Genomic DNA, 21,634 nt, shown 5'->3' with positions numbered 1-21,634 from the left:
GCAATGGAATTTCCACAACACTCATGAAAGAAAGGCTTGGCTTAATGTTAAATGACCACAACAAGACCTGCTGGTTCACAATTAGTAAGCCTCTTGTTTTTGAATAACTATCACAGCTTTCCCTTATAACTCCTTTACCAAGCAGTCATATTTGCTTGCTCCCATCCCAAAATGTCATTACCAAGAAGCTTTCAATCAACCATCAAAAGCGACTAATACAAAGTGGTCTCAAAACGGGGGGTATGAAACTCCCAGGGATCTCTTAGTTTCTATTTTTCTCTTATTTCAATATCACTATCATAGCTTTAAAAAAATTACAATGGGGAATTTAGAACTTATCAGTTTTTAAGATTTATTTTGATTGTTTTAAGTATGTGTAGATGTCTATGTGCAGACAGATGCCCCTGAGTGCAGAAGCCATGGAAGCTGGAAGAGAAGGAGGCAGAAGATTCTCTGGACTTGGAGTTACAGGCAGTGGCGAGCCATACGGTATGAGTGCTGGGAACTCAATTCTGCTCCTCTGCAAGAACAGCGAGCATTCTTAACCACTGAGTCATCTCTCCAGCACCCAAGATTGATAAATACAGATAAATGGAAAGTTCACACTTAATCATTTTAAAGAACACAATCAAAATGTTTAGGTAACACTGTGAGAAATAAAAGACTCAGTACAAAGATACCGACATCCCTACATTCTTGCAATTCAAGAAAATGGCAGAAAAGTCAACACTGTTATGGAAACCTAAAACAACCTAAAATTTATAATTCTGCCCTAGGGAACATTAACTGGAGTGCTTTACAAGGTCATGGACTTTCACACGCTAAAATGGGGTTAGTGAGAGCAAATAAGATACCCAAGAATGCTGTCACGTCAGTTACAGAGGAAATCCAATTTTCACTAATTCCCCTAAAGAGTCAAATTGGCCCTAATAATAATCTCCTCTGTTAGGAAATCTTGTTTTTTTTTTTTTTTGATGTGGCCTCAAGTGCACATGATATTTAGCTATTTCTTCATCTATCTTCTTTGTAAATGAAAAGCCGGAAAGAGATCTTATTACAGTAGCAGCTTTTCATATTTGTGATTATTAATCACTCTTAAACCTCATCTTAATCTGTTTCTTTAATGTTCTTTTTATGTTTAATTTTCCCACTACCTTATCTTCATAACTCAGAGAAATCCTTCTTTCCCAGCAACAGAAGCTGCCAGTGAACTGTCAGCTGAACTCCTTCCTGGGGGATTCCCAACAAATCCATGAAAGGGCACAGCACCTTTACTTTCCAGGAAGAATCTGGAGGTATATGAAGTCCAGGAAGGGCCTAGAGGTCCATGAGGTGGAAAAACAGCCCCACGAGTGTCCAGGAAGTACTTGGAGGTCTTTGGAGTAGAGTAACAGCCCCCTGACTTCCCAGGAAAGACCTGGAGGTCCACGGGGTGGAGTAACATCACCCTGACTTTCCAGGAAATACTTGGAGGCCCACAGAGGTGGAGTAACTCACAAAGGAGTGCACAACTAGGTTGTATCTGAATGAGACAGTTTTCAAATCGGGACTGTTTACCATTCTGCTTCTCAACGTACCTCTAATCCAGAGGTTGCCTCTAACCTTGCCTAGTGGACAAGCTGAGGAACTGATGATTTGTGGGTCTTATGTTTTTTTTTTTTAATAAGTTTGTATTTACAGAAGGTAAAAACCACATGAATTGGTCACAAAAGGGACATCTGCCAGTTCTGCTGTTGCTGCTGATGGTGACAAGAACATTCTTGGCTGGAGTATAATGTGTGATGAGTAGCAAAGTGGTCAAAAGTTAGGAGATATTAAGCCTGGTGGTGTGGCTCCTACCCATCATCTCAGCATTCAGGACCTGTAGGAGCTGAGGCAGGAGGAGATCTATGAGTGGGAAGCCTTCTGTGCTATACAGTGAGTTGAAGGCTAGGCTGGGGTCCAGAGTGAGACTCCTTCTCTAAACAGAAACCCATGGGGATGTGTGTGTAGCTTAGTCTGTAGAGATCTTGTCTGGCAGCACAAGCCTTGGGTCTAATTTACAGTACTCTGCTAACTGGGCATAAAAGCAGAAGCCTGTAACCCAGCATTACAGACATGTAGGCAAGAAGACAGAGGCTGAGATATGTAAATTCATCTATAGTTACAACACAAGTATACGAGCAGCTTTGGGAAACAGGAGACATTGGCTCAAAAAAAACAAAACAAAACAAAAAACAAACAGCAAGCAAATAAAACAAAAAGAAGCAAAAACTATATAAAATAAAACCCACACTACACCTGAGTGGTGAAAACCAGAGATTCTGATTATCACCACTAGATAAATATCTAAAAATGAGTCTTTAAAAAAGAATCAATTTAAAATCTCTCAAGAATTAACCACGGCAGGCCTCTGCAAAGGTCCACCGTTGATCAAAAGCACAGAACATTTAACATGTTTGGTCAAATGAACAGTCAATCTTCTCCAAAGACAGACTTTGTTTAATAATGACCGCCAACAAGTTTATTTAAGCAATCAAGAAACTATAGGGTCAAGATGAAGTAACCTTTCCTTGAAATCAAAGTAAACTCCATCTCCTTTAGAAGGCAGTAATGGCAAATGATTAGGAATGTCAACTCAACTTTCACAAAATGGCAGCAATAAGAGGGAAACCAGCTCCTGGGACAACTGGAAACCACAGGAAAAAGTACCTGGGACTCAAGATTGTGACAGTAATGATTAATTCTTACACAGCTCTTTGGCCAACACTAGCTTTGGGAACAGTATGTATTACAATTTTTGTGTGTGGAAGTGAGCCACTGTTTCAGGATCCCTCAAATGTGTCTCCCTAGGAGATTCAAGGTGCATTAGCCCAGGTTCTCAACAAGGATAGTGACAAAACCCCAGGGCATCTTCTAGATTTATGTGTAGTTACAAACACTTTGACTTGCATTCAGAAGTTTAATTTACTTCTTTCAGTTTTAGAAAGTAAATCACAGCTTATGCTTATTCTTAAATAGGACTGAGCTCTGGAGCATCACTCAGTGGCCAGTGTACTGACTGACCTTCAGAGGACCTGGGTTCTATTCTCAGCACCCACATTGTGGGCTCAGAACCATCCACAGCTCCAGTTTCAGGGAGCTCTAACACTCTATTTATGGCCTCAAAAAGTATTAGGTACTCATGTGCAAAACAGGCTTACACAATAATAATAATTGTCTTAAAAATTTAAAAAGAATAAATATCAATTTTTTGGTTTTAAAAAATAATGCTTATCTCCTCCTGGTGTGAACCTAGCATAGGTGAGCTAGGTTTAGGTTTGTGGTAAGAAATGAGCTTCACTGTGAATAACACCCGCTTAATGTTCCCCTCATTGTATTAAGAATGTGATTTAATGGGTTGTCTCTGGTAACAATGCACTTTGTGGAAAGATGGCCCAATGCTCTCCATGCTGATTAGAGCAAATATGTCAAACTAAATGATTGTTTTGCCGAGAAAACAATTTAATTTCATAAGTCTACACTTAACTTTTAAATTTTGTTTTAATCCCCCCGCCGAGTGTACGTGTGTGCATCTCTGTGTGTGTGCATGTGTGTGTGCGTGCATGTGTTTTCACCTAAGCCCTCGTACTTACAAGGTAAGTGCCTCAACACTAAGCCACTTCTCACGTCCAGGCTTATTTCTGAAAACCACTTCAAACAGTACAGCTAGCTGACTTCAAATGTTGAAAACTGACCACACTTGCAAAAGTTCCTTCTCTGCAGTTGTTATTGCCTGAGTATTAAAAAAGATCTCAACTCTGCTGCTTCCTGGCAAGAGTTCATCCACTGGCCAGGAGATGCCTTTCTGAGTAAGAGCTCTGGCTTTCAGTCCAACCTCACTGCGGCAGACATCTCCCTGTATTTGGGATTGAAACACTGTGGCGTTCAAATCATCTTTCAACTATATCAATATATGTGTATAGGTGTTGGCTTAAAATCAAGCACAATTGTACAATAGCCTGGATTACTTAAGAGATAGTCTTATTACCACACCCTTATGGTTTTTGAGTCACATTTTGTATCACAATTTCTAGTTGGTCTTAATAATAAAAACCCCGTGTCAGATATTAGGGGGTGAAAGCTGGAACGTCAGAGAAGCAGAGCAGCCAGCCACTGTTCTCACCTCTACAAAATCCTCAGAAAATGGGAATCCTGTCTCTACAAATCCTCAGACTGAATCTGAACTCCTGTCTCCTCCTGCCTTATATTCCTCTCTCTGTCCAGCCATGCCACTTCCTGCCTTTACTTCCCTAGTGCTGGGATTAAAGGTGTGGGCCACCGCCACCTGGCTCTGTTTCTTTTTTAGACTGATTCAGTATCCTGTAGCCAAGGGTGACCTGGAACTCACAGAGATCCGTTTGCCCCTCTCTTCCCAGTGCTGGGAGTAAAGGTGTGAGCCACCACCGCCCGGCCCCTATGGCTAACTAGTGTGGCTAGTTCTTTACTCTGACCTTCAGGTAAGCTTTATTTGTTAAAGTACAAACAAAATATCACCAAGGATTTCATAGTTACTACTTAATTATGAAGATTCACTGGTATGTCCAAATAAAAAGACACCCGAAGAAAAATTACAGTAAAGGAGTGAGAGAATTTCCCGTGTAATTCAGTATGTGGACTCTAATGAGTGCTGCTCAGATCACACAGCTTTCCTAAGGAGCACTCAGACCTCTAAGGGGAACTCCCACTGTACCCACGCCAGGGCAACATAGGTCCTCACACTGACTGCCTTTTACCTTTATGGCCCTTGATCTTGCTATGCCCACAGAAGCATCTTTGATGCTTCTTAGACGTAACAGACGCATTCCTCCTTCAAGGTCTTCATGCTGATTCTTTACTATGCTAAGAACGGGTTTCACATGCATGCCCCTCATTAGCTCTGTCAGCTCCTTCAGGTCCGTAACTGAGGATACTGTCTCAATGAGTACATTTCTGTGTACCTAAGGTGGAGATCAGTTCTCCATTTCTCCATCTCTTCTGCCTTCCCTTCCTCTCCGATTCTCTCTTCTACATCTCTCTCCACACATGCACGTGTGTTCATGTATGCTTGCATGCTCTTGTGCTGTGCACGCACACACACACACATTCTACATGTTCCTTATACTTCCTTATATTCCCCCGTAGTTACTAATGCCTATATAGCCTATTCTTGTTTTGATGATTACCTACTCTGTCTAATTAGGGTAAAATTTCCACAAGGGCAGAAGCTATTTTCATGTTTTATTCAGGATTATATCTCAGGGCCTTGTTATCCTAGAATAATGATATTTGTTGGAGGAGAAAATGAGGATAAGAACGCTAAATATTTTGGAAGCTGTCAATAGTAACCTCCATTAACAGCCTGCCAATATCTGTGCAAAAAGATTCTCGGGTTCAAACACAGTTTCACCCTTATCTTACTGCAAAGGAAAAATACCTATGAGGCTCAGCTTTCTAGAAATTTCTGATTTATAAAACTGTCTTTACAAAGTCTATATTTGTTCTTAAAATCTTCCTTCTAAAATTTGTCTTTTAAAATTTATTTTCTATATTTGGAACTAAACTCAGGGTCCTGTGTATACTAGACAAATATTCTACTACCCAGCTACAGCTTGACCTTCCTTCATGTTTTTCCTAATTTTACCCAGTCATATACATTTCATTTTCTATGTTGGTCATAACTGGAGTAAAAAAATCCTTATATATCTTTAGTTATTTAGCAAGAATGGTACCTACATTTATCAGTTTTAGAAAAACTCAAATGTTAAGTTCTTCACAAATTTCTCAGACTGCATAGCTGATTATTCACATTGTAAAATATCAATAACTATATTTAAGTATTGATGTGTCATGTAAAATCAAACAGGAATATTACACTTTACATCTATTATTTATAGCAATGAAATATTGATACTCAAATTATGTGTTTGTATTTCTCACAGTATAAATAAATGCCTAATGGGATGTTCCTGTGCAATCCTTCTAAGTTTTAAAATTAGACTCAAAATGAAGTTGAACTTGTTACTTTTACAATTCGAGTACACTTACCCATAGCTATCCATACTTATGCTTAGTGTTAGAAGGTATGATAACTCTTTCCATTTTCCTTCTCTATTCCCACTCAACCAAGTAAGGAGCAGGAAAAAGTCCACTCCTCTGACTCAAACCTTATATGTCATCATTAGAGGAATACACTTTCACTGAGCAATTGGTAGATGTAAAATAAACATTGTACTTGTGATCATAAAGAATTAGAAAATGGTATAATCGTGATTTTTTTATTACATGTGGGCATTATATCAAAGGATATTATTTAAGATGTTCTAAATATTTTATTTTATTTTACGACAGGGTCCCTTGTAACCTAGTCTGTCCTCCAACTGTTTGTTGATCCTCCTGTGCCAAACTACTGTGTGCTACAATTACAGGTATGTGCTACCTTGACACAGGTAAAACTTCCAAAAGTAAAACAATTCAAAAACTGATTTGAAAAGCAGATGACTACGAACTTGTACTTAAACTGTTATTAAAAATGGTCTTGTTTTGGAAGTACTAGAAACGGAATTCCCCAGCAAGTATGGAATTAGCTTCTCTCTCCATGTTTGCTTTTGGAGAACCTGTAGCACTAATGAGATGGGAATTTAGTTTTACTCTGTGGTATTTAGACGAATATTAAATGTTAACACTGGCACACTTTATGAAGTTCTGTGCCCCTTGCTTGTCCTCCACATATTTGATATTTATGTTTGCTAAAACTGATCTCCTGTTTTATTAATAGGATGAGCTTGATGTGGACACCACTGTATTGCACCAGTAATAACAATTTCACTTAAATATGGCTTTAGCATGCTCCTCAGCCATAATCCTTCAATTCCTAAGAGTCTTTTATTTTCCCAGTAGCCCAGTTGGAGAGTTTTTAATATTAAATTGAATCATAACAACACATGCTGATTAGAGTCTAACTTAATACACGAAGCTTAATGTTAATTTTATAACTTCAAATCAGAGATCCGACGAGTCCAGGATGGTTATTTATCTCAAGTGTGATTTTATTTGAAACTTGTAAAGCTTTCAGATAGATATATTTTGCATATCATGAAATGCTAACACCATGGAGGAATTCAGAAAGATTTAGAACTATGACAATAAAGCTGAGAATTTGTTATGATGAGGCTAGGATAGAAAGCAAAAATAGCTTAAGTATATGAACATGTCAATGATGTGTGGAGTCTGTGAGTTTAGTATGTGTTTGATTTCTGAAATCCTATTCCTTCAATCAAAATTATCTATTGGCATTAATAATATGAGGGAAAAACAATAAGTAAAATAAGTTGTTTAAACTAACAAAATATCCACATGCCCCTCACATGTTTTGCAGTATAATCTTCCCTCAATGAATTCTACATAAATAACTTGACAGAGGAAATACATAGTTAGCTTTCAGATAAGTTGTGTTTCCGTCGTTCACTCTAACTAGAGAAGACAGGCTGAAACTCCAGAGGAGCTGGTGAAAACAGAATCAGAAGACAAACATCAAACGGGAATAAACGCAGTGTTATGAAATTTGTCTTTCACCTTAGACTAGCGAAGATACAGCCTGTAACAGCAGATCATGTTGTGGTTTCAGGAGGAAATTACCTGGCTTCAAGTGTTGGTGCCTAACAGATTTCAAGGCTCGATGCTCCATGAAACTGGGGAATGGAGAAGAAGAGAGAGCAGCTTCTAACAGAAACACAGATAACACACGGACCAAAAAAACAAAAATCAACAAAACAAAAACAACAAATCTGAGCAAGGGAAGAAGATATTGCCATTTTTATTTCCACTTCCCTTCTTTTCAAGATCTCATTAGATGCTTATGCTTCCTGCACTTTAATGTTTGTTAGTTGATAAAAGTGAGATGTGCCAGCTAACTGGGTGGCGGTGGGGGCTGAGACAAATTGCTAGCCTTGTTGGAACTGAGGAAACGTTTTCAAACAAAATACCAAAAGAGGCCTTGGAATGGTGGCAGAGCAGGGAGGAAAAATACCCACGATCATTTAGGTGGCTAAAATTCTTATTTTTAGGATCTGTAATTTTTATGTGAGGCAGAAAACTGAACCACATAATACATTTTTATAATGTAAATATTCATCAAAACCATTTACAAAATTACTACTTTCAGCATATTTTCAAAATGAGATTCCTTAATAAATTATGTTTATGCAGTCCAAACACAGCATTAAGATGTATTATTAGTCACTTAATGGAGGCTAATGGTGAGTTTATAAATGAAGTGCTGGCTTACGTTGATATTTTCTAAGAGCAACCAAAAATAGATATTCTTTCCCAGAATTCTACATATTTATAAAGTGCAAAATAAGCATGTTTAGCAATTCTCAAATGTAGTTCTTCTAGATGCCTTTAATCTTAAATATACTTGTAGAAATGGATTTTTAAAATGTTTTTCAAGTCAGGTATATCTAATTTATCCAAATTCCATGTAAAAACAACCCTCACTGAAGTATTCCATGCATTATAAAGTGATGAAAGAAACAAAAAACAAATTGGTAATTAGTGTGGAATATTCTTGATATTCCCAGAGAGTTGGTACTTTCCATGAAAATAGCTAAAGTATATAAACAAATCAAAACAAAAATCCACAAAACAAATTGAACTAATTATATGAAATATGTAAATATTCATTCATTACAAATGGGTAATTGTGTAACTAAAAAAGAAATAAGTTATATATAAATTTACAAAGGAAAAGAAATTCTACATATAGATTAAATATTTTTCAACAGGCATAATTTCTATGTACTTGTCCCTCAGGAAGTCTTCTATGAAACACGAATTATTTTCCCAGACAAGGAACATTTCTCTAAAGTATTGTATCAAATAAAATTATTGCTCTTTCATTATATTGCTCTATGCATACTATATAGTGTAAACTAGAATTCAACAATACTTTCCTATGATAAAAGCAAAATGGAAAAGTTACAACTCTTCATAAAGCTGTAAATAATGTATAATAAATTGCAAGGGTTATAACAATATTTTTCACAGACCATGGCATCAAATATGCTCATGCATCAAAATATTTCATTATACTAAGATCAACTAAGACAATCATATATCATAAAAATTAGGACTGTAGTAACATGCCTAAAATCATTAAATGAAGCTTGTAGAGAAAATTTATGAATAAGGTATCTCACTCTAGATGGAAACTTGTTTTATTTTTACCTTCAGATGATAAAAAAGTTATTTAAAAAAATAATAATGTACTGCTTTCCAGGGCAAATATTTCCATCTGCTTGATATTCAGAAAGTGAAAGTGAGGGGAAGAAAGAATGAATACTTTATTCCACATTAAGACAGACGCTGAGCTTCATCTTGCCCAGATGAAACGGTATTAATAACACATTCCTATTTACATTTAAGGCTATAATTACACATCAATATAAATTTAATCTTACATAAAAATTTAGAAGTACCAGGCTTGATCAGCGTGAAATAAAGTTATAGCTAGACTGATGCTCCGTGCAGCATTTTATTTTAATTTTCTCTTTAAGAGTTATATTATTATATTAAAGCATATAAAATTTGCAGTTAGCAGAGCAAGCTTCAATCATTTTGGTTAATTGGCAACTTTGGTGGAATGTAAAAACCTCACCCTTTCCCAGGAGTTTCATTTTAAACAAATCATGCACACGTATAAAAATAGCAAATTGCATTAAATTTTATATAAGACATTTTACAGCTTCTCATGTAGAAACAGCTATAAGCAGCTTTCTTTCATGGCATACACCAGAGCACACAGCTTTGCAACGACTCTGGCAAGACACCATTGAAACGGATAGGAGATAGAGGCCGTGTCGACTTAACACTTAGAGTACGCTGTATAAATTTAGTGCTTGTGCAGGCTTACATGAACACTAAAAGCAAAAATTGTCCCAAAGATGGAATGGTAAGATCTGATATTTGTTTTGCCTCTGGGTTGAAAAAAAAGCATCGGGATGTTTCTACCACTTCTGACTATTTAATGTTTACACAAAGCCTTAATTCTAAAATCTCTGATAATACACGGCCGTTCACATTTTCCCAAACCAAGTAGGAGTGTCAGTAGAGCCTAAAGGCTCTTCAACATGACTGCTAAATGTTGATATTGTTACTCAACAATTGGCTATTCTTAGATATCAATTTTAGACTCAAATTTAGAGTCTAAAGATGCTTTTTGTCATAAAGTTACTTTTACAATCTTTGAAAGAATGTATCGATGTGGTGGCTGTGTTTTTAACAAATTCTTTCCTGGGTTTGGGCACAGAAATGCCTGACAACAGATAGATTACAGGAACTCGTTCTGAAAGTAGATAGAGTTTCTAGAAGTCAATCATTTTCTTTCTTCCTATATGGAGAAAGTTCCTGAGAAAGTATTGCAGTACTGCAAATGGGTACATTTTGTCTTGTTGGATGTGTATATCTTATATACAGATCAAGTGACTAGGTAGGATGATAGGCCAGTTTCAGAGAGTGAGCGGCCCTGCTCGGGGGTCTGAAGCTGCTCCAGGGAAGGTGTTTTGCTTTTCCTTAAATAAAACTGACTATGCCACAAAGGTTAAAAAAAAATGTCTTGAAGAAAGACATATATATCCCAATAGTGATTAAGGGTTATACTTTCTCTTTCCTGCTATCTAAATTCATATATTTTGATATCACTTAATACCTCAAATCACTATTCAAAGGACTTCATGATTTCATGAGGTAACACACTCCCAGTCACGCAGAATAATACTGAAGCTTTCCAAAACTCTTACTTTGGAATGAACTGGGCTTTTGTTTTTCTTCTTTAGAGGAAAATGTGTAATAGGCTTTTAAATACAGTGGGCAAAAGGGTTTCCCTCATCTTCAGTTATGGACATTTTTCTAGTGTACGGAAATACCAATAATCAATAATTTATAAGCATGGGTCATGTTTCTTTTTGCATTTTCTATTTTCTTTTTTAGGTAACTAGTAACTCAGGGGCACAATCCAAATCTGTAACTTATTTGTGGCTTATTATTTCTTGTTACTCTAACCAAATCGTATAATATGCAAAGTTCAAAAATTCCACTATTTTGAAACAGAATTTAAGTGGTTAAATATTGCTGGTGAAGATTACAGAAAGAATATATATTGAACATAAAGGGAAACGAGAAATACGATTTTTGAGGTTCAGCAAAATTCACACAGAGAGTATTTGTTCACTAATAATGTTGCAGATATTCTTAAAATAAACTGTCTCAATAGCTCGAGAGTCTTAATTCTGAAACTTGGGTTATTCGTGGACCGCTTTGTGCATATTTCTGCAAACCAAGTTTGAAAGCAACGACCATAGCTTACTGATATTCTTCCCTTCGTCTTAATTTCAGCCACTGTTTCCAATTCTACCTTCCACCCAGTAGGCACCTAATAAACATTTGTACATGGCTGTATCCAATCAAAGACTTTGATATATGAATAAATTTGATTTAAAATACAGGATCTGGTTATTTAAACTTCTTAGAGGCACATCTGTACACTGTCACTGAGACCTGTGACTTTCACAGAAAACATACCACATCTGTGATACATTCTACACCCTGTAACACAGCATTTTATGCACATACCAATTCCCTGTATCACCTTGACACTTTCTGTGTTGATGAAATCGCCTAAGCCACATTACATAACCAACCTCAGTGTAAATAAGGAATAAGCTTGCTGTTAACAACCTGATCTGAGATGTTAACAATCCCCAGGCTGTTACTGTAACAACTGGTCATTAATGTGGTAATGACCAAGTTAAGAGGAAATTGTTCTCTGAGAAATGAATATATTGGTGATCAGGACCAAATTCGAGAGAGTAAGATATGTGTATACTAAGTTAACTGTCATTAAAATGAAAGCCTAGCAGAAATAAAAAGCTTCATTGCAGAAATTCACATGCGTTTTGTTTTTTCATGAAGATGAAGACTTCAAATACAGAAACTATTTTGATAAATTCCCTTGGGTGACACATTTATTTGAGATGATCAAATCCTAGGTTAGCCCCACATTCTATTTGCTGTCCCAAGGAAGAATGGAACAAAACAAATCTAAGGTTACTTCCTCTACTGTCAGCACATTGAAAACACATAACTATTTTACCCACGAAACAGGCAAACTCAACGTTTCTGATTCAGAAATATCCCAAGCCTTCAAACAATATTCTTTACTCTTTCCTTAATGTTTATCCTTTTTTACTTATTAAAATGCCTACTCCAGCTCAAACTGTATAAACTTCTTGTTTGCCACTGCAACCTAAATCCACTTGATAAACTGAAATTGTGCATAATGTAAGTCAAAAGGAGGCAAAGAGCCGTGGGTATCAGTTAGCACAGACAAAGCGAACCTAGGAAGTAACAGATCAGATCATGAAAAGCAAACACACACGCTTTATCTCAAAATGAGGCACTCATTCACAATGAGCACAGGAGACATTTTTATTTCAAAGAAGAAAAGTTCAAAGACGGCAGAAGTCTAAAAGAATGCATGTTGTATGTTAACTCTGATTGGTTTTGCCGCTATAATGAGGGAAATCGTGGCTCCTGAGAGTTACTTCCCATTGTTGGCACCTTGTGTGCTTCTGAACTCTGGGAATACAGGGAAGTGGTAACAAGTGCTTGTAATTAACCAGGAGGCTATAAGCACAAGCCAGAAGCAGTGCTACCAGGGGAGAGCAGAATGTGAGAAACCACACCGGATTCGGTCCTATGCAACTAGCATTAATCAAAAGATATATATGTATTAGAATAAAAAAATCTGCCTTTAAATAACTGAATTATAGACTACAAAAAGAGGGATCAAATTTCTTAAGAAACATCTCCCAGAACAGCCAGGATGGTTGGTTAAGGAGTTACTATCAATTGATAAATTTTGTGTCATAAGGAAAACGATTCAAATAAATAGCTTAATGTCAGGCTGGAAAAAATGATTAATTGTATCAAATATGAAAACCCAAATGATGCCATATATCATTTCTTTAATTTGATAGATCCCACTTTATTAGGATAAGTAATTTGCAGCTAAGTCAAGTCACAAAGTCCCCTGGAAAGAAAATCCTCCCTCCAGTAGCCTTTCCGTGCTGACTAAAATCAGGGACGCACATTGAAATTGCTTCAGATCGTATAACCATGGAGACCCACACTGCCTTGAGACTGATCAGATGTTTGTACTTTGGAGGGTGGTGACTGGCTTCCGTCAACAATGAGGTCTTTACTATTTCATTCTCCATAGAACCACAAGAGAGTCGGAGGCTGCTCAGTATTGATGCGATAACTTCAAATATCTCGGGGTGGCAAGACACAGGTATACTTAGGTCAAGGTTCCAAAACATTGCTATAAATATATTAATGAATGCAAGTCAAAAATTTAAAACTGATTTCTTTTAGTATATGGGACAATAGGAAAGTTAGCTGAATAACCAGATTATTCTATCCAACTAATGTTGAACTTATTAAAAGTGCAGAGCTAAAATATTCAGTTGAGCAACAATTGGTCTCTTTGTCAGGCTCATCTCTTATGCTTTAGTGAAAGAAGGAACCCAGATGCTGTTTGAAAATAGGTACATCCTTGGCATTATCTATCATTTTCAGTGTAAGTAATGAATGACTGATTCCTAAATCAGCATCCACCGACAAGCCGAATTAAAATACTTTAGATATTTTTGTTGGCTACCCGTTAAGCAGAGGTTTGTGTGATAGATACAGGCCAACATTTTGAAGGCTAGCAGGGAAACATCTTTTAAGAACATCAGTCGGTAGTTAGGGAAATCAAATAAACAAATCAAAAATACGCTTGCTTTGACCGGTTTGCAAAGACCAGTCCTACCTTAGGTAGTCTCGGCGGCAGAGGATAAGGTTAGCTTTAGTGTACAGCGTGGAGCCCACCTCTCCCAAACGACAGTCGCAGCAGGCACACTTCAGGCAATCCTCATGCCAGTATTTGTCCAGTGCCTTTAGAAGGTACCGATCCTTGATTTTGCGGTTGCAGCCAGCACAACCTTTCGGCTTGGTGTCTGGCTGAACTGAGAGCATTTGTATGCCTGAGGAAAAGAAATGAGAAAAAGCAGCTGAGACTCCAAACAGAAGGAAAGACAAACAGATGAGTTAACACTGCCTCTGTATGCCTTCTTTTTTCCTTCCTTCCTTCCTTCCTTCCTTCCTTCCTTCCTTCCTTCCTTCCTTCCTTTCTGAGAGTTATATTACAAGCAAACTACGTTTTGGAAAGAAACCTCAAACTTTGTGAAAATCCTTATGAAAACCCCAGTGAACTCATTCACATGAAGCAGCGACAATGATTAGCTGCTGTGTGTTGTACCTTGACGTTGGCTACGAAGGTTAGACATCCTTCAATCATTTCCACAGTGTTCCGTTCTCCACGCAAAACAGGAAGAACGTGTGAGTCAACGGATGACAGACTAGAGAAGCAAGCGACTGAAGCTAGCTCATCCATGGCTGACCTGACAGGATCCCAAACTGAGCTTTACTTAACTGCAGAAACCGTTCATTCAAAATGTATGTGATAGACGAAGCATGCATCTGTATGGGACATTCAGAATTTTAACTCAGATGTACAGATGTTTATAGATAAGTATGCAATGCTTCTGTCCCCAAAACCCATCAACCCTATAGCATTTACTTACATCCAAATACTTGCTTCTGTGTCTTTTATATTTCAAAGTATTCATTATGTTAAAATAACAAAACATATTTATTTTCATATACATTAATCACTGCTTATATTGAAGACTCATCACTTGATTATATAATAAATGTTCTAATATAATACAATTATAGGATTATTCAATTGATAGCCACAAGCATCTACTTATTTTATAAGAGAAAGAAGAAACACTGAAGACAAAGTTTAAGAATATGAAATATCACACAGTCATCCATAAATAGACACATTATAGAAAGTATACAAATACCATATTGAATATAGGGACATTTCTTTATTTCAATGATGAATGTTCTTAATAAGCAAGGAATCTTGCTTCTACCGGCTTTAAAACTTGACTAAAATATTTTTAATTAATTGAATATTCATATTTTAGTTTCTCTTTATTGTTTTCCAGGTGTCAAACACTCAGCCTTAAAAAAAGAAAGAAAAGCTGGCCAGCTATGCAAAGCTCCATCGTTATCAAGTAATGGATTTGAATCGCTATAAAATGCTGCAGACATCATTGATTCCCTTGTATTACAAATTACAATACAGAGAGGAAGAGAAGTGAAGGGGCTCCTTAAGAGCTGAATGACAGTGACGCTATGGCTGTGGTACTAGGTGTTCTACCTGCAACCCCAGACCACCCCCTAACACTCCGCTTCCTCTCCTAGTCATAAAGTTTTAAACCTAGATGGACAAACATATCAAACACCAAGTATAAATGTCTTTAAGAGACTTCCAGAAGGAAAACATGAAGCATTTCTGCTTCATTTTGCTTCAAGATAGGTAAACTCTATCCTTCCTTCTGATCCCTTATGATGAAGGGTGCAACCCTCAGTGCCTCCCCTGCCTGTCACAGAAAACCACACTGGTAAGAGACATCAGAGCATGCCCACAGCTGAATAAGTTTTCCAGCTACCAGTGAACACGAACAACATATAATATTAGAATGTTCTTAAGCTTTCATTCGAAACCAACTTGTCTTGCAGAGGAGCGGAGGAAGGAATGCAGAGAAGAAAGCGGGGTGGCTGTCCTGTGTGCCTCACACGCATGGCTGTGGTGTTCTGAGCTGTGGGCCAGCAGCAGATTTGCACAGAAGAGCAGGTGGTCCTCGTGTAGCCTGCTTTCTGCTCCTTTTCTTTGAAGGAGCTCAGGGCCTAGTATAGATTAATCATAACCCTTGATAGCTCTGCTAAATCTCACTCACTAGAACTTCTAACAAATGAAGTTTCTTTGATCAGAACTAGTTATCCTTTCCTAGCAAGGTCCCAACAGGCATGAGTCCCATTAATTACAGGGCACAACAGGCCCAGGTGCCTCTCAGTCGTATACCTAGGGGGAGAAGAGGGATTTCGCTGTACTAAGGAAGTCCAGATCTCATGACTGAAAGCATACAGAGGTATGTTTAAGGTAACTGTCCTAATTAACTTGAAGTCTGTATTTTTTTATATCACAAAGACAAAAGATGAGACAAAAATTCTTGGTAGTAAGCTAAGCTCCATTATTGCCCATGTTCGTGACATTATTATTAAGTATAAAGGGTCAGCTATTTTTATTCAAAATAAATTGTAACCAAGACGGCAGATACCAACATTTGGCACAAGAAATGCTATATTGCTTGTCTTCACAAAATGTTTTTGTTGTGTTGACATTTTAATTTAGCACTCAGAGGCCAATTAATAACTGAAATTCTTTCATTCTGTTTGGCCTTGTGCATAAAAGAAGTTTGATATTTTCTGCTCCATCCTCATAACTTCTTTTAAAGAACATTACTTCCTTTCTCTTGCAAATAGACTCTGCTCCATTCTATGCATTAAAAAAAATGTAGGAAAACAATCACTTGGTAGTCGCCACGTTGCCAGGCACCTAAATAGCAGAAAGCACTGAGCATTCTGTGCTCTCCATCCAAGAGAGTGTGTCTGGGGAGAGTTATGTGTTCGTGGCTAAGAGACACTTCACAAGTTGCTCATAGCCCATCAGCACTCATAACTAGTTTTAGATTGGCATGCAAATTGTTCCGAGGGAAATTCTTATTGCCTCTGAGACCCTGCCATTCTGAGTTATTTGACAGTTTAAGGGAAATCATAATTTTAAAAAAAGACATAAATAATAGCCTGTGCAGTGTGCTGCGCAGAAATAAGGAGAGCCGTTTCATTTAAACTCTGGTGAGCTTTTAATTGCCTGGATTGCATTGTGAGAAGGCCTGACGGTTGATTGCATCCATTATGTTCCCTTGTTCTGTGCCATTCATCCGCACAGTCTTAGCTTCAGTACTTAACACAACAAAGTAACCACAACTCCACAACACACAAGGGCTTAAAAAAATCATCTCAATAATGAAAGATGTGCAGCAACTTAGGCACAGTGTTTTTTCTTTTTTTCTTTCTTTTCTTTCCTTTTTTTAACACGGATGTATTATTTGAACTGATCACATGGATGAATGGAAAACAGTCTTTCCCTTTCAGAAGATTTACAGGGGACAATTTGGGAGAAGGGGAAGGGGCTCCATCATGAAGGGCTTTTGGGAGAGTGGATGCTAAAATTGGGAAGGCAGGTTTCGCAGCTGGGAGCCATGACATAGATTAAAAGAATTTGGCCAACACAGCCTTTCGATTGCCAAGTGTACCAAACAAAAGATTTTTCTCTCCTCCTGCCCATCTTCTTCGTCCCACTCCCACTCACTCCCCCCAATCCAGACGGGAAAGCTGGATTGGGCCTAAAAGCTTGTTTCTCCCTGTTCACTGGCCCAGAGCACCCCTCCAGGCTGCAGCCCCCTAAGGGAAAACAATGCAAATAGATGTCCCCAAATCTCTGGCGCTAGAGCTGCTTAACTCTGTTCTGCCCCTTCAACTCCCAACCCCCCTCCGTGTCCTTCCACCACCCTCCCCTTTTTGAGCAATGGAGCTGGGAACCAATTTGATTCCCTTTTTCTCCAATGCAGCTGCAAGGCTCAGAGATACTGACATTTCCCCACTCTTATCAGTTTAATTACAGTTACCATGGCAGCAAAGTGCTAGTGCTTGGCAAAGGCCAACAAGAGATTTGCAAGACTGGGTTCAATTTTGATGCAGCTCACATGCAAAATAAAAAAAAATAAGAAACATACATACACTCTAACAAAGAATCCCCTTGCGGAGTTTATGATCCAACCTTTTGTGGCTGTGTCTTTGCAGCCACACAGGGATGGCTTTGCAAAGAATGTACCAGTATTTGTGGCACCTAGTGAGATTAATTGGTCGAAAGCGGCAGTCTTTAAAAGCAGTAGCCACAATAATATTTTGTACTTTCAGCAGATAGAAGAGCTGGCAGGCTTTGAAGCTAGCCACGAGTGCCGAGCGCCCGGAGAAAGTGCATCTGTGATAGACTGTAACCTTACCAAAACTTTTCTCCTGTTTCTGCATGAGTTGACTTAGGCGTGCCTGAGTCGCTGCAGCTTCGCGTGGAGCACCAAGCCCACCACAGGCAGGAAGTAGAAGCGGGGAGCCACTTGGATTTGGGGCCCTAAGCGTGGATCTGGTGAGCAGCATACAGGGCCGAGAATCCACTATTGTGAAGCCACTTTGGGAGCTGGGGTCTAGTGGCAAGGGAGGCAGGCGGTGGGGGGAAGGGATGAGGGAACGTGTAAAATGATGGCGAATGACAAAGCCACATGCTTCCCTAACTCTGCCCGTAATCCTAAAATCCCAGCGGCCCCTTTTAGCTTCCCGGTAACAAATGGATTTGATTAAACCGTCACAGGCAGTGTTAGCATAGCATATCGTGTTCGCTATGAAAAAGATCATAAATCTGACTTGTGTTTCATAACAACAATCTGAGTAGCCCCCTTTTAAAACATGCTGGATCTCTAGACCTGTTAGGATGCAGGCACTTGGTCCAAGGAACCTGCTTCCACTGGGCACTTGTCTCCTCTCTGCCTGCCCCTACAGAGTCACTTTTGCAACACACAGAAGCAGTGTTTTGTTATCAAGACTGCACTGGGTAAAAGCAGGGGTGTGGATAAGAACAAGGTTGTAATTTCAGCTCTTTTTTGGTGGTGGGGAGGGGGTATGCATTTCCAAGCAGGCATGGAGAGCTCCGAGGAAATACCCAAGGCTGACACCACTTCACTGAGCCTGGAATCAACACCCCACCCTCCCACCTTTGCAAACTGTCCCAACCTCTCTTCCTGAGTCAGTGTGTGATTGCTGCAGCTCCCAATGAACTTTGTCTATTATGCTCTGGTCTCCTACTTGAGATGTCGCGCTGCAGCCGCACGCTCCCCTTCTTCCTCAGGCATCCTCATCTTCCTCCCCGCATCTATTTCGTGTCTCATCATAAAAATAATGATGCCTCCCATGATTTAAACAAACCAAACCAAACCAAACAAAACCCTTCTCTGCAGACCTGCAGCCCGGTGAAAGTTGCAGTGGTGGCGGTGCGGATGGTTCGGGCACAGCTTTACTTTATGCTTCATTGGGAGAGGATGGGGAAGAAGAAGAAGAAAAAAAAAAAAAACACCCAGCATCCGCACACGCACGCGCGCACCCGGAGACACACACAGCACAAATGAGCCGACGCGTGTATACACAGCCTCTCACTTACCTTCTCAATTAAGCGATACAGGGAGGGTGTTCAGTGAGCACAGAGGCTGCTTGGTAGCGCTTCTCCTTGGGAAAGGTCAAAAAGAAACATTGTTTGAAAAAAAGGGGGGGTGGATCTCTATTTTTTTTAAGTTTAAATTAATGAGGTCCTCCAGGATCCGCAAAGTACCAGTGTGGACCGCATGCGAGCCACAGGTGTCCTTCTTTTAGGCAACTGCAGTCCGGGGGGGATGTCTCTCTTGGTCCTGGCTCCAGACAACTTACCCCGGCAGCGTGCGAGGAGCCCGAGCTGAAGCAAGCCCTGGCTCTCAGCCGCAAAATGCAATCCCTTCCCAGCCAGACATAATACAGCCCAAGAAAAGGTCACCCAGTTATTACAGCGCCACGGAGCCCAGGCAGCGCCTGTCAAGACCACAGTGGAGGCAGCTCCCTTCCGATTTAAGAGTATTTACCTCTCGCCCACCCCTCCCTCTTCTCCCTCTTCCTTCTCTCCCTCCCTCTAGCTGGCTCCCTTGCTTGCTCGCTCTCTCTCTCTCTTGCTCGCTCTCTCTCTTGCTGGCTTGCTAGCTTGCTCTCTCTCTCTCTCCGCTGTCTGTTCTGCAGCTCAGTCAAGTACAGCCGCCCTCGGAAAGTGCAAAAGCAGCCACGAGACAGATCCAGGCTTTGTTGCTAATTTCCCAGGGTGAAAATTGACAAGCCTGCGAGTGCAGTCAGCACAACCCAATGCATATGCTTCTGACAAACGCTGGGGACCATCCCCTCCCACCCTTCCCCATCACACAGAGAATGTGACCTCTGCAGGACCGGACTCCGGAAGGATCGTACCTCTTGGACTTACCCACAAGAAGAACTGCGAAAGAGCATGGGAGAAGGGTAGGGCTTCCTAAAATAACGGGGGCATTTTGGAATAGGATGGGCACGTTGCAAGCAAATTGCCCTCTAAATCTATTACTGACAGTGCCAGTGGATGAAGTTAAAATAAAAAGCCAAGAATCAAAGTGCTACCAGGATACACTGGAGAAAAGCACAGTTCTCCCTTTCAGTGAATGTCTGGGCGCGGGTGTGGAAGGGGTGGGGGGAGGGTGTCGGGTCTGCAATTGCCCAGGCTATGACTTCCATTCAGAAACTCTAGGCAGTCCCTGCTCGGAAAGTCTTGGCACACAAACCCAGTCCAGGCAATGCCACACACACACCCCTTCCTCTCTAATGGCCCAAGAGTCAGACTGTGAACTCCCCCCCCCACACACACACCGGGTGCTGAATCCAGGGTGTCTACTGAAACACACTTCCTGTAGACACTTGCATACTTACTTAGAATCTGCTTCAAGGCTAACCCCCAAGAAGTCCAAGCCAGGCTTTCAGGACTAAGAGGTTCCCTGGCCAAGCTCCTCTTACCCTCGGCCTTCATGGACTTATTTTAAGGCCTTGATAGCTGCTTTTACCTTCTCTTTAAATCTATTTCCTTGAAAGAGGTCCCGTTTCCCCTAACCTCCCCTCTTCACTCTGCTTCCCTGTAGGTCACCAGTAGCTTTAAAACATCTTCTTTTTCTAAGATTTCAAACTTCAGTCATTTCCCCTTTGGCAGCTCTTGCACGGCCCCCTCAGCAGATCTCACAGAACCTTGTCCAAAGATCAAACCTAAAAACAGCGCACATTGGAATGACACTGGCTGAGATGTTTTAAGTGCCAAGAAAGATTCAAATGTTGAACTACATAAACAAGCAAACAAACAAACACCCAAACCCCAAAGCAAATAAAAAATGTCTTTTCCTCCTCTGCACCAACAATTTTAATCTAGTTCTAAGTTTTACTGTATTATTATTATTTTTAATCAAAGCAGCCTCCTTGAATACTTATGCTAAATCATGCTTCCCTGTATCCTGGCACAGCAATGCTAACTTATTTTTTAACCCCAACCTTCAGAAGGCTCATGATAAAATAGTATGTGGCTTGCTTTTTTATCCCTTTCAAAGACAACAAAACTCAGAACTAACCTGAGAAATAAGGATATTCAGACAGGCAGAGAACACTGCTTCTGCTGCTCAGTCTGCAAGCAGACTTCTTAAGTTTTGGCTTTTTCTGGCCCGACTACTCAGCACACACACCTCACCCATTGACACAGCTCCCAGCAGGTCTACTCAGCCTCCCAGCCACAGCTACTCTGAAACACCCAGTGTGCATGTGTGTGTGTGTGTGTGTGTGTGTGTGTGTGTGTGTGTGTTTTGCCTGTTCTCTCCAGCAACCAATGTACTGAGAAGAAAAGAGGGAGGGAGGAAGGGAGGGAGGGAGAAGAATGTGTGGGTAAAGGGAGAAATAAAATCAAAACAAATGGTACAGCTAATGAGGA

At 39.7% G+C, this 21,634-nt stretch overlaps 1 protein-coding gene and 1 long non-coding RNA gene across 12 annotated transcripts in view; one reads left to right on the top strand and one right to left on the bottom strand.

Moving 5' to 3' along the window:
* Positions 1-21,539, bottom strand: part of Lmo3 (LIM domain only 3) — a 61,437-nt gene extending 39,898 nt beyond the window's left edge. The window contains exons 1-3 of one of the 11 annotated variants that reach the window (XM_075982452.1): positions 21,282-21,539; positions 19,289-19,353; positions 13,871-14,084 (exon numbers count right to left, since the gene is read on the bottom strand). In XM_075982452.1, the coding sequence (XP_075838567.1) occupies positions 13,871-14,076 (206 nt within the window). In that variant the 5' untranslated portion in view covers positions 14,077-14,084; positions 19,289-19,353; positions 21,282-21,539. Of the gene's footprint in view, positions 1-13,870; positions 14,085-14,359; positions 14,478-18,083; positions 18,272-19,090; positions 19,248-19,288; positions 19,426-19,456; positions 19,965-20,112; positions 20,429-20,598; positions 20,926-21,281 lie in introns of those variants that run through there. The other 10 variants (XM_075982456.1, XM_075982455.1, XM_075982453.1 and 7 more) reach the window with 10 other exon arrangements.
* Positions 20,026-21,634, top strand: part of LOC142855866 (uncharacterized) — a 4,596-nt gene continuing 2,987 nt past the window's right edge. The window contains exon 1 of the long non-coding RNA XR_012911553.1: positions 20,026-20,160. This is a non-coding gene — a long non-coding RNA (uncharacterized LOC142855866). The remainder of the gene's footprint in view (positions 20,161-21,634) is intronic.

The sequence above is a fragment of the Microtus pennsylvanicus genome, chromosome 8 (genome assembly GCF_037038515.1).
Source record: "Microtus pennsylvanicus isolate mMicPen1 chromosome 8, mMicPen1.hap1, whole genome shotgun sequence".
Taxonomy (NCBI): Eukaryota; Metazoa; Chordata; class Mammalia; order Rodentia; family Cricetidae; genus Microtus; species Microtus pennsylvanicus.
The sequence above is the reverse complement of the archived record's forward strand: the minus strand, read 5'-3'. Positions and strand labels throughout refer to the sequence as shown.